The sequence below is a fragment of the Magallana gigas genome, chromosome 1, assembly GCF_963853765.1.
Source record: "Magallana gigas chromosome 1, xbMagGiga1.1, whole genome shotgun sequence".
NCBI classification, from domain to species: domain Eukaryota; kingdom Metazoa; phylum Mollusca; class Bivalvia; order Ostreida; family Ostreidae; genus Magallana; species Magallana gigas.
In genome coordinates, this window is record NC_088853.1 from 13263492 (window position 1) to 13279296 (window position 15805).

The 15805-nt window shown below is 34.5% G+C and overlaps 1 protein-coding gene across 3 annotated transcripts; it reads left to right on the forward strand.

Moving 5' to 3' along the window:
- Positions 1–363: 363 nt before the first annotated feature.
- Positions 364–11032, forward strand: LOC105345746 (GATA zinc finger domain-containing protein 14). 3 transcript variants are annotated; one of them, XM_066083481.1, is made up of 9 exons: positions 364–817; positions 2870–2966; positions 7167–7234; positions 8380–8487; positions 8832–8951; positions 9161–9891; positions 9928–10198; positions 10501–10593; positions 10868–11032. In XM_066083481.1, exons 1-9 carry the CDS (start codon positions 757–759, stop codon positions 10921–10923), a joined length of 1605 nt encoding a protein of 534 aa, XP_065939553.1. In that variant the 5' UTR covers positions 364–756; the 3' UTR covers positions 10924–11032. The 3 variants fall into 3 exon arrangements, with proteins under 3 accessions (XP_065939553.1, XP_065939559.1, XP_065939555.1); XM_066083487.1 differs by lacking the exons at positions 364–817; positions 2870–2966; positions 7167–7234; positions 10501–10593; positions 10868–11032 and having other exon boundaries at positions 9928–10175; XM_066083483.1 differs by lacking the exons at positions 364–817; positions 2870–2966; positions 7167–7234; positions 10501–10593; positions 10868–11032 and having other exon boundaries at positions 9161–10175.
- Positions 11033–15805: the final 4773 nt, after the last annotated feature.

The window sequence follows — 15805 nt, forward strand, 5'->3', positions numbered from 1 at the left end:
TCGCCCTAGCACTATAACACATGGAATACACAGAGGCTGCCATCTTGGAACTACTTTATTATTATGTATTAATGCGCATGACATCAACAACATATAGAACCGAGCATGTAAACATTCCGGATATAACAGGATACAAGTCATAATCTAAGACATTCTTCATAGAAATGAAAATGAAAAAATTGAGCCCATCTAACTCCAAATTCAATAATTATCATTAAGAACTTATATATTATTACTACTATTTTGTAATTTGGAGTCTCTAAAAGGCTTACTTCAATAGTCAACAAATACATAGTAACCATTAGGTCCATTATACAATTTTAAAATTTATTTCTTTTATCATATTCTATAATTCAATAATTAAAAAAAAACACAAATAAATATTCAGTCTTTGAAAATGGTGATTTTCCGTCCGTAAACAAAGCCTTTCCTCTCAACGAGATTAATGTAATCTAAAAATCGACAATTTTAATCTGAATAACCCGTAATGACCCGCACCGTCTTCCTTTGCACAATTTCCATTTTTAGTATCACCTTTTATCTATATTGTTCCGGTGATCACCTCTCCAAAACATGTCCACTGTTGGCGTAATCTGGTTTTCCTATCACTGAACACCTCACGCACTGTATACCCCCATGGAATGTCGTGTATTTAACCCAGCACCTGTATTCCTATCAGAAGGAAGGAACAAGCCAGTTGGGGACCAGTCAACAAAGACCGCACCACGCCAAAGATAGCAGGGAGTAACCATCAGCATGTCCACCAAATATCTCCCGATTTTCCTTGTCTGTTTAACGCTATTTTCAATTTCACAAGGTGAGCTTTGATGTGTTTTGGTTTAAATCTTTTTTCTTCAAACTCATTAGTACGTAAGTATGTACATGTATTCATGCCATTTTTTTTTCAGTTTATTCACACATGAATATCTTTCAATAGACATATTCCAATCTGTTTTTATAGCTTGGCAACAAAGTAGAAAAAACATTAAAATTGAAATTCGTCAACTAGTAACAAGGCTAATAATTTTTAAAACCTCCGAATTTTGATATACTTTTTAACGATACTGAATAATGCCTAAATGCATTTGATATTAAAGCTAAGCGTGTTTTTAAAAAAAATTGCATCAAAGAATGATTCTAATTTGTCTTTAGACGAACTACACCCCTGCGAATGTTATTGTCATTCAAATTTTAGACCACGTGGTTTTATTTGACCCTTTCAGTTTCGCAGTAAAAATCGTACCTCGTGTATAAAGTCTATTTCACAGTACATGTATCTAGGTTCTTAATATAGTAGTCAAATATAAAATCTAGAGGTTTATTGATTTTAAACTTTATCTTCATTAATTGGTGAATAAAATGTGTTCTAGAAATAAATGTGACTATACAAAAATTAGTTTTTGTTTGCTGTTGCAACAACTAACATGTTTAAAATAGATCCCTCCTGAGGATTAATTTTCGATCCGCGCCTGACCTAGTAATAACATCAATAGTGAAACAGACTATACCATTTTATGCAGAATGTTCCTTGAAAATGGCTCGATATACTAAGTTTTAATGCAAAACAGACACCCATTATTTTTTTTTAAAACATGGTATTGCACACCACAAGCATCAAACATGGCTATGATTTTATTAAGCAACCCAATGGTTATATTTTCAACCAGTTTGAACACGAACGATAACTCTGTTCTGAATATTATCGTTTAATATAAATAACTGCTAGATGGTAAAATAAGACATACATCTTGAAAGCTTTTCCTGTTTTAACATAAATCATAGTAGGATGTGATATGAAAAACGACCAGTACTTACGTATTTTGAGAATATTATCCGAACACTTATACTTCCGCTCGAAATTTCACAGGAAGTGAACAAATATCGGTGAAGTCTCGTGAACTTTCATTCGAGCACCTCTGGATTTATTACTTACTTAGCAACGATAAAAAAAACATTCCGAACACATTCGCAGGGGTGAACTAGTTCTTTTGCTTTTTATAGAATCACACTGGGTTTTTTTTTTTTGGGGGGGGGAGGTTTTTGGGGGTGGGGGGGGGGGGGGGGTTCTTGTGTTCTTATTTTTGTCCTTGTTACATATGTACCTTTAGCACAGGAGTCAATTTTCTTACATAAAAAAAAGATTATAAATATGTTTTAAGAAGAGCTATACATTGTTTGGTTTAATGGTAACCTCTATCGTATTTAAAAAAGATCCGGAAAAAATGTAATGCGTAATGAAAACTATCATTAACTCTTCATATTTTGATTTGCCCACCAATGTTTTTATTCAGTTTAAAAATTTACCATATCGTGGATTTAATATCCTCTATGTCTTAATTACATAACCGCAATTACTTTCTATAATACTTTAAAGTTACAAGATTTTGCCACTTTCCCATTTTTTAGTCTCCGTTACCATGGCAACGGTTGACCTTAGCAACAGATTAATGCCATTTAGTTACTTTCAATATTAATGTGTATCAGTGCAATATAAAGAAAATCGGTGCTTGAACCCCTTAATAAAAATAATAAAAGTCTTTGGCAACAATCGAGAGAGAAGAAACTATTATTCTAAAAGAGAGGTTATAATAAATTATTCAAATTTTAAAATAAAATGAAAGGAGAACTTTATTTTAAGCGGATAATTTAATTTTCTATCAATAGCATGAAGATACAGTACGTTCATTCATGAAAAAAAAAATGAAATTTAACGCCATTTTAGGATGATGAGATTTATATGCTAGTTATAAAGTAACTGTTACGCTTTAAATGTTTGACTTTTTTTTACAGTAGCTCATGTAACCAATCATACTCATCGTTGAAAAAAGTATGAATTGTTTAATCAAAATTCAATGCATTCTTTATCCAGGTTACACTATCAACAGACAGAGAAGATGTGCCCCCGTCAACTTCATGTGTTCTATGAGCTACGATTTTTCTACTGGGTGTATTGTGTGCGCAGGCAAGTTTATAAATAGTAACAAAAACATACTCACTGCATTTTTATGTGTTTTCTGTAAAAAGTAATAATTTTCCCACTGCATTCATCGTGTTCCATAGTAGCGTTATAAATAGAAACAGCAATTTTTCCACGCATTCTTTGCGTGCAGAAGTAACGGTATAAATAGCAACAATAAGTTTTCCCCTACATTCTTTGCGTGCAGAAGTAACGCTATAAATAGTAACAGAAAGTTTTCAAACACACTTTTGTGTGTATGCGCAGTTAAATAAAGTTTACAAATAGCAACAATAAATTTGTATATTGCTTCATTCGTTTTTGTGTAGAAGTTAGTTAAAACTTAATAACATAAATGTCATAGGTCATCTTTATTTAGGGTTTTCCGTTTTCAACGGAAAACCCTTCTGTTATTCTACGGTTTCTTTTTCTTTATTATTATACTTTTTTTTCTTTTTCTGACTTTTTTGGAGCGTTATTTCTCAAAAACTATTCAACCGATTTACACCAAATTTTTAGGAGTTATAAAGCATCAATGTCGCTACTGATTATTAAAATTTCAAATGATTACGTCACTTCCGGTTTCAGATATGGACGATTTTGTAAATTTTTAAGGGTCATTTTGTCCACGTATCTCCTCTGAAACTAATCATGATAAGAGCTTGAAATTTGCAGGGATTGTAGATGAATGTCTGTAGATTTCCCTCCATGCTTCCAATTGCGAAAAATGCGAAAGGCCTAGAAGCTCGCCTGAACCTGAAAATTAGCACCAAATTTTTTCACAAAATTTTCGCACATTTTCCGTAATATCTTTTGACGTATAAATATTTTGTTAAAACATGTAATGCAAAAGCTGTTTCAATTTGCACGGGCTTTTATTTGATATCAAGAAAAAGGGGCTGGCCCCTCAAATTAGGGGCCAAGAGGGCTCTAAAGTATATTTGCAATAACTTTTTAGTGAACAATAATTTGTTATCAATTATAGAAGCAAAAATGTTCATTGTACAGCTGTTTATCTATACAGTACCTACTTAAGTTATATATTACGTAATTAGGGGTTTCAAGGGGACAGAAGTTCAAAACTTTGATCATTAATATCTGAAAAAGGAGAAATATTTTTAAAAGCAATGTAGAACAAAAGTTGTTCAAAATAATGTTTTGTACAATATGCTACCTTAAATATTTTTGTTTATGACCCCATTTAGGAGTTAAAGGGTCGGCCCCTAAAACACATTTGTACAGATATCTCAAGAACGGTAAACATTTTGTGAACACTTGTTAAACAAAATATGTTTATATTTACAAGACCTTTTATTTGATGTCAAGAAAAAGGGGCTGGCCCCTCAAATTAGGGGTCAAGAGGGCTCTAATGTCTTCTTACAATAAGTCTTTACTGAACAATATTTTGTTATTAATTATAGAAGCAAAAATGTTCATTGTACAGCTGTTCATCTATACATTACCATACCTAAGTCATATATTACGTAATTAGGGGTTTCAAGGGGCCAGAACTCAAAACTCTGATCATTAATATCTGAAAAAGGAGAAATATTTTTAAAAGCAATGTAGAACGAAAGTTCTTCAAAATAATGTTCTTAACAATATGATACCAAAAATGTTGCTGTTAGTGGCCCCGGTAAGGTGTTAAAGGGTCGGCCCCTAAAACGCATTTGTACAGATATCTCGAGAACGGTTTACAATTCATGAACACTTGTAGAACAAAATATGTTAATATTAGCGAGACCTTTTATTTCATATCAAGAAAAAGAGGCTGACCCCTCAAATTAGGGGCCAGAAGGGCTACTAAATCTTTTCATAATAACTCTTTTCTGACCAATAATTTGATATTAATCTTAAAGCAGCAAAAAAGCTTTTATTAAGCTTAATTAAAAACCGAAACCCGTTTTAAAATCGGACGATGCATTACAGAGATATCGGGGTTTAAAAATTGATTTTTCCGGAAATTTTGATTCCGAGTCCTTGGTTTAAAAAATAGCGTAATGTTTAAAGTGAAATTAACTCGTACCAAAAATAATTGTTAAGTCGTACTTAAACACATTCGGATTTTTTTTGGTTAAGTCGTTCTTGAAATTGGAAAGGTGTTTGTTAAGTCGTACTTAAAATCATTCGTATTTTGTTAAGTCGTACCATGAATAATTCGATTTTTTCATCTTTTATATTTTAGTTACTCTTGTAATTGATTTAAGAGCTCTGCTTCTTACAGGAATTTCCAGCTTTAGTTCCGACATTAACGGAAGACCCAATCGTTGCTTTGCAACGAGCTTTGCTCTAGTTATTCTTTTTTTTCTTTTTCTGACTTTTTTGGAGCGCTATTTCTCAAAAACTATACAACCAATATGCACAAAATTTTCAGGACTGATAAAGCATGATCGGTGCTACATATTATAAATTTTTAAAATGATGACGTCACTTCCGGTTTCAGATATTGACGATTTTGTAAATTTTTAAGGGTCATTTTGTCCACGCATCTCCTCCAAAACTAATAAAGATAGAAGCCTGAAATTTTCAGGGATTGTAGATGAATGTATGTAGATGTACCCCCATGCTTTCAATTATGAAAATTGCTCAAGGCCTCGAAGCTCGTCTGAACCTGAAAATTAGCACCAAATTTTTTCACGAAATTTTCGCACATTTTCTGTAATATCTTTTGATGTATAAATATTTTGTTAAGGCATGTAATGCAAAAGTTGCTTAATTTTGCAAGACCTTTTATTTGATATCAAGAAAAAGGGGCTGGCCCCTCAAATTAGGGGCCAAGATGGCTCTAAAGTCTTCTTACAATAACTCTTTACTGAAAAATATTTTGTTATTAATTATAGAAGCAAAAATGCTCACTGTACAGCTGTTTATCTATTCAGTACAATACCTTAGTCATATGTTACGTAATTAGGGGTTTCAAGGGGCCAGAATTTGAAAAATTTGATCATTAATATCAGAAAAAGGAGAAATATTTTGAAAAGCACTGTAGAACAAAAGTTGCTTAAAATAATGTTCTCAACAATACGAAAACTAAAAAATTTGTTGTTGATGGCCCCGGTAAGGAGTTAAAGGGTCGGCCCCTAAAACACATTTATACAGATATCTTGAGAAAGGTTAACAATTTCTAAACACTTGTTGAACAAAATATGTTTATATTTGCAAGACCTTTAATTTGATATCAAGAAAAAGGGGCTGGCCCTCATATTAGGGGCCAAGGGGGCTCTAAAGTCTTTTTATCATAACTCTTTACTGAAAAATATTTTGTTATTATTTATTGAAGCAAAAATGCTCATTGTACAGCTGTTTATCTACACAGTATCATACCTAAGTCATATGTTACGTAATTAGGGGTTTCAAGGGGCCAGAAGTTGAAAAATTTGATCATTAATATCTGAAAAAGGAGAAATATTTTGAAAAGTAATGTAGAACAAAAGTTGTTCAAAATAATGTTCTTAACAAAATGATACAAAAAATGTTGTTGTTAGTGGCCCCTATAAGGGGTTAAAGGGTCAGCCCCTAAAACACAGTTGTTTAGATATCTCGATAACGTTTTACAGTTTGTGAACACTTGAAGAACAAAATATGTTTAAATTAGCGAGACCTTTTATTTGATATCAAGAAAAAGGGGCTGACCCCTCAAATTAGGGGCCTGAATGGCTATTAAGTCTTTTTATAATAACTCTTTTCTCACCAATAATTTGATATTAATCATGAAGCAACAAAGAAGCTTTTTTATGCTTAATTTTAAACTGAAATCCGTTTTAAAATCGGACGATGCATTACAATAATATTGGGATTTAAAAATTTAGTTTTCCGGAAATTGATTCCGCGTCCTTGGTTTAAAAAATAGCGTAATGTTCAAAATAAAATTAACTCGTACCAAAAATTATTGCTAAGTCGTACTTGAACAGATTCGGATTTTTTTCGTTAAGTCGTTCTTGAAATCGGAAAGGTTTTTGTTAAGTCATACTTAAAATCATTCGGATTTTGTTAAGTCGTACCAGGAATAATTCGATTTTTCATATTTTATTTTAGTTACTCTTTTTGTTGGCTTAAGAGCTCTGCTTCTTACAGGAACTTCCAGCTTTACTTCTGACATTAACGGAAGACCCACTCGTTGCTTTGCAACGAGCTTTGCTCTAGTTATTTGATTTTTATTGATGGATGTTGTTCGAGTTCTTCATGGTTTAATTCTGCCCGTAATAGGTAGCGGTAATGCCAATCAATTAACAACGACAACTATGGCCCCTTATACCAACACAGTGAAAGGACAGTTAAGTATGTACTCTCTCTCTCTCTCTCTCTCTCTCTCTCTCTCTCTCTCTCTCTCTCTCTCTCTCTCTCTCTCTCTCTCTCTCTCTCTCTTGTAGCACTACAAAGAACTTAAATTTTACCTTCAGCATCGATATCTTAACGAGGCCGGGTCTAATTTTTTCTGCCCTAGATTTTTGAATGAAATTTTTTACAAGAATTACTACTGATGTAATTATTATTTTAAGATAAAAAAATAAGACATTTACCACACCGTTTGTTTAAGGGGTCATCTCAAAGTGTGTTAATTTTTAACATAGGACCCTATGCGATTTTGCTTGCAATGTACCAAATTTGCACATTTTTTAAACTTCTGCCCTAGGGATTTCTTTTTCTGTTCTACATATTAAAGTTATTGCCAAAAGGCATCAAATGGTCAAATAAAAAAAAAACGTTTACCTCCTGGTTTGTTCCAGGGGTCTTATCAAAGTTGATTTTTGTATGCCCAATTTCCAAGATTTGTCAGTTAATGGCTATTTTTTATTTGACAAAGGCGGAAAATGTGATATATATGGTATTATTAAAACATTCAGACATATTTAAGTAATAAATAAATATATAACATCACATATTAAGGGTCATTAATATAAAATATATGGTTATTGTCATGAAATATATGAATTAAGCTATATCTAGGCGGGTTAAGAAAACGTGACAGAGGGCTAGGCTTGCTGAACCCTCTTCACCATTTCGACCCGAGCCCAAGTATAGCTTATACTTCGAGACATTTATCTTTATTCCACAATATAACTTTAATTTTACTCTTCAAACGAGTTATTTTCGACAAATTTCGCTGAATATCTGCAGTTGAAACTATCCCGCCATGGCGTCAACAAAGCAAAAAGATGACGTCACAATACAAATGAAACGCTGCGCGAAAGCGTGCGTACTCGTTCTGTACTCGGCCTCGTTAATACATGTATCATTTGAACTTAGAAAATGACTTAGATTTAAATTCAAGGTTAAAGTGGCAAAATAAAGAAGATTCACAATATTTGTAAACTAAATAGCATCTTAACGAAGCAATGTTTTTTGGAAGGATGCAAAATTGGGCGCCCATGAAATTGGGTCCTCATAAAGATTCTACGGTATTCGTAATGCTTGTTTTACAGAGTGCAAGCACAAACCCTTGAATTATCTGCATTTTATGATTCAATTCGAAAACGATGGCTGTCCTCATTGTGCTTCAGGGGGCCCAGGGTCAATGAATATTAATGGATGTAAGTTATATCCCTTTAAAATGCAGAAATATGCTATGCAATTGCTAAATTCTTTTTTTTTTATTTCAATGCGACAATATATATGTTTAACATCGGATGATGATTTTCATTTATAGGATAAGCATTAAGAGAGGTTTTGTTTTGCAGACTACATGGCCGAGTAATTAATAAGTGAAAATAACCTTATGTGTTCATAAATTGTATTATTAAATTGGATATTTAAATTTACGATTCAATTCAATTCACAATATTAAGTAACACGGGTCGTACAATTCATGTTTATGCCATATTTATTGATGCTTCCACAACATTACGTGCTTGGTGTTTTGTTTTGTATCCACAAGTTTTAAACCATGGAGCAGAAACAAACTGTCTGACGTTTTCTGAGTCTATGAAATGTCCAAAACAGTGTCACTATACCGATCCCAAAGATGGATGTAATAAATGTACATGCGACTCAAACGGTACGATGATGATTATTTATAAAACAAACAAACATGTGTATTGTAAATGAATGAAAAATGCCTTGCATTGTAAAACACATAGAGTCACGTTCTTAAATGTACAATGCATCAATTAAGCGTTGTCTGTTTTGAATACTTAATAAAACCTTACAAATCCTTGCTAAGCCTTATCCTTCACCCTTAAACTGTACCCACAAACCTTTTTGTAGGAAATCAAATAACAAAACCTACTACAACAACACCGACTACTACAACAACACCGACGACTACTACAACACCGACAACTACCACAACACCGACAACCACAACAACTACACCGACAACTACCACAACTACACCGACAACTACCACAACACCGACAACCACAACAACACCCACAACTACCACAACTACACCGACAACTACCACAACACCGACAACCACAACAACTCCGACTACCACAACTACACCGACAACTACCACAATACCGACAACCACAACAACACCGACTACCACAACAACACCGACTACCACAACAACACCGTCTACAACTACGACAATACCCACTACCACAACACCGACAACAACAACAACACCGACAACAACAACAACAACACTCACTACTACTACAACACCGACAACGACTACAACAACGCCGACTACCACAACACCGACTACCACAACAACATCGACTACCACAACAACACCGACAACCACAACAACACCGACAACCACAACAACACAGACAACCACAACACAGACTACCACAACTACACCGACAACCACAACAACACCGACAACAACTACAACAACACCCACTACTACTACAACACCGACAACGACTACAACAACGCCGACTACCACAACACCGACTACCACAACAACACCTACTACAACAACTACACCGACAACTACAACAACACCGATAACAACAACACAGACTACCACAACTACACCGACAACCACAACAACACCGACTACAAGTACAACACCGACTACCACAACAACACCGACTACAAGTACAACACCGACTACCACAACAACACCCACTTCTACAACAACACCGACCACTACTACAACACCGACGACGACTACCACGAACGCTAAAACAACAGTGACTACAAAGAAGCCATCTACAATAACGAAGCCTACTCCCAAGATTACTCTCCCTCCGTCTTTAGCGTCAACTCAAAAAATAACCCTACCTCCGTCACAGTCCACTAAATCAGCAACATCGCCAACGACAACAACGCCATCAACAACAACTGGTACGTCTCAGTAGTTGTCATATGAAATCCTGGTAGTTCAAGGCATAACACTAGTCAAAAAGGCATCATGTGCACATATTAATCGCTAGTTTTGACTGGTTATTAGACAAATCTGATCTATGGGCCCCATAATATCACATGGCTTAGAGTTAGTGACTTGTTTCTAACACAATACGGGTATGTTTGTTGCTGTTGAATAAAACACCGTCATTATAAATGTTCGTTTCAGAAAGCCAATCTAGGACCTTGTTATATTTAACAATTTCTTTTATGATCAGCTCTACTCCCATGATTTGTTTCAGGTTGTCCTGGGTTCCCACCAAGCTGTCCTGGACCGTGTGGTAGCTTTGACCCCGTGACCTTTTGTATGATTTGTGATTACAGCATTTGTGGCAGTAAGTCCTACTTCCGCATTATCACAATATAATATACAAGTGATGTAAGCTAAACTTCACTAAACAAAATTCTGTGGTTTTACCAAAATTTGTGGGAACCCAGTTTTCGTACATTTTGTTGTTGAGTTTATCCATGTATTTAATAATCATTATTAAAAGGCCATAAATTTTAGTATCGTTACACTAGATCCTCGAAAATAGAAGTCTAGGAATATGAATGAAACCACAGAATTCGGAATAATTATATCCAATCATGTTTGATTTTTTCTGTTAGTGACGCCACCTCCCGCCAGCGGGAACAGGATGAGTAAAACCCGAGTCTCTCCTTGACTTTTCATCCTTCTAAGATGAGGTGAAACTTCACTTGGTTCTCTTTTTGTGTTTTGTTACTTTTGTTGGTTTTTGTTGTTCTTGGGAAATAAAATCTGAAAAAATAATACGCACATATGTACTCACTCTTTGTTTAATCTTAAAGTTGATGCATGCCCTTTAAAATAGTGTTGGTCTTTTAGCTAGACGTTTGATGTCTTCTTTTTCTTTATATTTCACGCATTATAACGGTTAGTCTTTTAAGCATTAGATGACTATACACATTCTATGAAAGATATTCTAAGTATTATATACCGTTTCTCAAAGATGTCCTATGGACATAATTTTTTATAAGTGTATATTATACTTTTTATGAATGTGTATTATCGATCTACTTAAAATCTTCGTACTGATTGTCTTGTCGTTATTTTTGAGTTTTGACTTTGAACTCATGTGTCATTTTCTTTATTTGGTCAATAACTGCATTCTATTATTATTATAACCTTATACTATTTTTCTTAAATGGATGAAGTACTTCATCTTTTACAAGCCAATTAGATTTCGTGTCTTTCAGTATAAGCTTTATTCTGACCTGTTAAATTCCTAAGGAACTTGCTATTCCTCCTCGATATATTTAAGGAATAAGGAATCATTCTTTGAGTATGATGGGTTGGTAATTTTGGTAGGGGCGTGGTCAAATCCAATTAAGCCCGAAGGGTTTTATTGGATTTGACCACGCTCTAATCGAAATTATCATCTCATAATATTCAAAGAATGATTCCTCATTACTTTTATTTATATTATTTCTAATTTTTACACTTGAATACAACATTTAAAAACCACTAGTTTTTCATGTAGCATATGCTATGTATTACCTCGAGGCGCAGCGCAACCAATACCGTTCTTCGGTTATGCCATGAGACACGCCCATTGTGTGTCGATCTTCTGTCGTGAAATTATTGGGCTTATTGATTCGTAATGTTATCAGACAAAGACAATTGGAAATGTCAATATTTTATTATATACATGGGTTGCGTGGACTGGTAGTGAATAATAATACACTGAATAATGGAGAAAATATAATGTATATCTACTAATGTAAAATCATCCATGAGTTTTGGGTAATTGTACGTGCATGTGCAGAAATGTGTGCGTCCGACTTTTATCGCGTAAAATGTTTGTGAGTGTCGAGAGGATTTTCAATTGTGTTTGAACTCTGAAGTTTCAACTCCAATTGAGATTGATGTCTGCTTCTACAGTCCATTTTAAATATATCTTGCTACGGTCCCTATACCAAAGGTACCTTGTAGCCTTGTGGCCGCGCACTTTGAAAAAAAAAAAAAACACTTTATATTTTTTTTTCAAAGTGCGTTCTGAGGTTATATCAACATTTTTTTTAAAATCACAAATACCAAAATATGAGCTTTGTTCTTTACTGACTTTTTTAGACCGATTAAGTGTTTATTTTCTTTGTAAACACTGTTTAATATTTTCATTGGAAACTGGGTGGAGGCAATCCAAGATATTGTCCCGGGACAATTTCCAATAGATGATTCATTATAATCATTTGAAGAATGAAGAGTGATCCCACACATTTCCTTCTTAAAGTAGCATGAGACACCTGTCGATATCAATGTGGAAAAGATATATCGTCATTAAAATACCTTCAAACATTTGATTTTAAAAGACTATGTTTAAATTTTGGGGGAAATGTAAAAATAATAAAAGACCTTGCGGGATTCCAATTGGTGACTTACATATCCGTAGTTAACGTTCTAACCCATAGCGCTACTCTGTTTGGTAACAATTTGGTGAAAGAAAACAATTATAAACTTTAGGACGACGGACCCAATTCCATTTGCGCAGATATATCGCGCAGCTAAAAGGAGCGATTGTTACGAACATCGATTTCTCAATATTACATCACAATTACTAAAAGTCAGTGAAAAATCGCTTATGACGCAATATATAGCTGTTCAACGTCATTAATACACACTTTATGTAGCGCAAGTAGTGGCTGACCTTAAACATGCTAAAATGTGCTTTTCAACATTATCTAATTAACATGCACAAAATATCTTTAAGGGATGTTAAGTACTGTGGTCAGATTTATATCAGTTCAAAGTATATTGCAACCATCTACATAGGTTATAGTTCACAGATTTTGAGTCAGTGAACAATTCATTTACATTACGATCCGCTTCAATACTCGTATTGAAAATAGAGTTAAACCGCCCCTGTGCTTAAGTTTTTTAAAAGTATTTTACCATACACAAATGTTAAGCATACTCTGATAGTTGTTTTGTTTTATAAATCAACCTTTAAATAATGCACATAAACTTTTTCTTAGAGTTTGCGCAGTACGTTTTATAACAAATTTATCATACACAAATGTTAAGCATACTCTGATAGTTGTTTTGTTCGGAAAATCAGTGCCATAAATTCAACACAATTTATTAACGATCTCGTCCAATTCAATCAAAATGCAACCAAACATGAAAAGTTGGACGATTTAGCAAAATTTTACAATTCTGAACTCCGAAATATCTTGGACAAACATGCTCCTGAAAAAGAGAAATTAGTTACGATCCGACCGACGTTACCATGGTTTACAGAGGAATCATGTCGTCTGAAGACGCGCTGCAGGTCAGCGGAGAGAAGATGGAGAGGAAACAAGACTGCGGACAATGACCACGCCTTCCGATGTGCCAAACGGGCCTATAGAAAACATCTCAGATACAACAAATACAAGCATATCAATTCGAACATTACTGAGTGTGGAAAAGATGCATCTAAAATGTATAAACTTGTGTTTGGATTGATAGGTAGAACTAATAGCAATCCCATGCACAAGCGACGAATCACTAGCAGACGAATTTAGTTCATTTTTTATGGATAAAATTCTAACCATTCGCAAAACTTTAGATAATTTTGAAAAATTTGACCCAAATCTTGGATCTAAGTGCACAAACGACTTTAAACATTTTGATTCAGTATCTGACGAAGATGTGTTAGGTGTGATCAAAAACTCAAAGTCCACTACCTGCCCAACTGACCCAATCCCATCAAAACTGATCAAGCAATTTTCTGAGGTGTTATTGCCAACAATTACTTCAATAGTTAATAAATCCCTAACATTGGGTGTTTTTGCAAATGAATGGAAAACAGCAATTATTAGACCCCTATTGAAAAAGAAAGGTTTGGATGCAATTTTGAAAAATTATCGTCCGGTGAGTAATTTAAGTTACCTCTCAAAAATTGTCGAAAAGTGTGCTTTAAATCAGTTTATGAAATTTCTCGAATCGAATAAGCTACTACCGGATTATCAAAGTGCATATAGAAGGGGGTTCAGTACCGAAACAGCCCTACCAAAATTATCATCAGACATTCTGTGGAAAATGGAGAGGCAGGAAGTCACCGCCTTAGTCGCATTAGATCTTTCAGCTGCATTCGATACGGTTGACCATTCCATACTTAGTAAAGTATTACAAATTACCTTCGGAGTGTCCGAGTCAGCACTTGATTGGTTTCAATCGTACCTTTCCTCAAGGAGGGCGGAAGTGCATATTAATACGTCTAAATCTCAGCCTAGATGCCTGGACTTTTCAGTCCCACAAGGCAGTATATGTGGACCTGTGCTCTACACTGTATACGCAAGTACTCTACAACAGTTTATCAAAGACTCGGGGGTCTTATTACTAGGTTATGCCGATGACCACTCCGCATATGATAGTTTTAATCCAAAGGCAATCGCAGATGAAAAACATGTAATAACAAATTTAGAGAACGTCTTAGTTAATATCAATGACTGGATGAATCTTAACAGGCTGAAACTTAACTCAAGTAAAACTGAATTTGTGTTATTTGGAAGTCCGCAGATGCTATCTTTGTCTTCTTCCACTTCCATTAATGTTGTGGGTGCTAGTGTAAATTCATCTGTGTGTATCAAGTATCTCGGTTGTTATCTAGATGAACATTTAACGTTCAAGAAATTTGTCAGCGAAAAATGCAAAACGATATCCTTGAATTTGTTCTTGATCAATAATATTATACAGTTATTTAATGCTTGAGCAGTCAATAGACCAGAATATTTTTCCCGAGGTGCAGGGAACAGCTCAGTATGATCTATTGCCCGAGGCCAACGGCCGAGGGCAATAGATCATACTGAGCTGTTCCCTGCACCAAGGGAAAAAATTCTGGTCTATTGACTTTTCAAGCATTAAATAATTGTTTTATTACCTAATTCCTTTTTTAGTTTTCCGGGTTTACAATTGGCATATTGCAGAAGGTTTTCGTGCCATTATGCAATATACTAAGATTTTTTTCATCTTTTACATGCACCAAACTTGTTGCATGCATTACAACATCTCAATTTAATTGTGTATTAGTTTACACAAAAAAGGAGGAGTCTTCAACTCATTAGATTTTTAATAGTTTTTTACCTTTTGTGAGGCTTTAAAACTGTCGATTATTTGAAACTCCATTTTGATAACATTGAATTTGGTTTCACCAAGTACTAAAACAGCGTCTATTTAAAGTAATATACACTCCCTGAGAAAGAATGTAACATCATAACATACATGCGTTCTGATATACGTTGCCGGTCCAATAGATCACAGTCTATTGACCGGCGGTCCAATAGATCACAGTCTATTGACCGGCGGTCCAATAGATCGAAGTCTATTGACCGGCGGTCTAATAGATCGCAGTCTATTGACCGGCAGTTCAAAATAGACACAAATATTTAATTTGTAATAGAACAACAAAATCCCTTTGATTAGGTAATAATCGCCAATACCTTACTGTCGACTCCTGCAAGCAAATAGTACAGTCCTTATAGTTACTAGCCATCTGGACTATGCCAACAGTGTCCTGTACGGATTGCCGGAATGTACCATCAAAA

What these genes read in the sequence shown, in the direction of transcription:
- LOC105345746 (XM_066083481.1), top strand. Translation starts at nt 757, where the DNA reads ATGTCCACCAAATATCTCCCGATTTTCCTTGTCTGTTTAACGCTATTT. An exon ending in GCTATTTTCAATTTCACAAG is followed by an intron (nt 818 to 2,869) that starts GTGAGCTTTGAT and finishes TTCTTTATCCAG; the next exon opens with GTTACACTATCAACAGACAG. An exon ending in GTCAATGAATATTAATGGAT is followed by an intron (nt 8,488 to 8,831) that starts GTAAGTTATATC and finishes TGTATCCACAAG; the next exon opens with TTTTAAACCATGGAGCAGAA.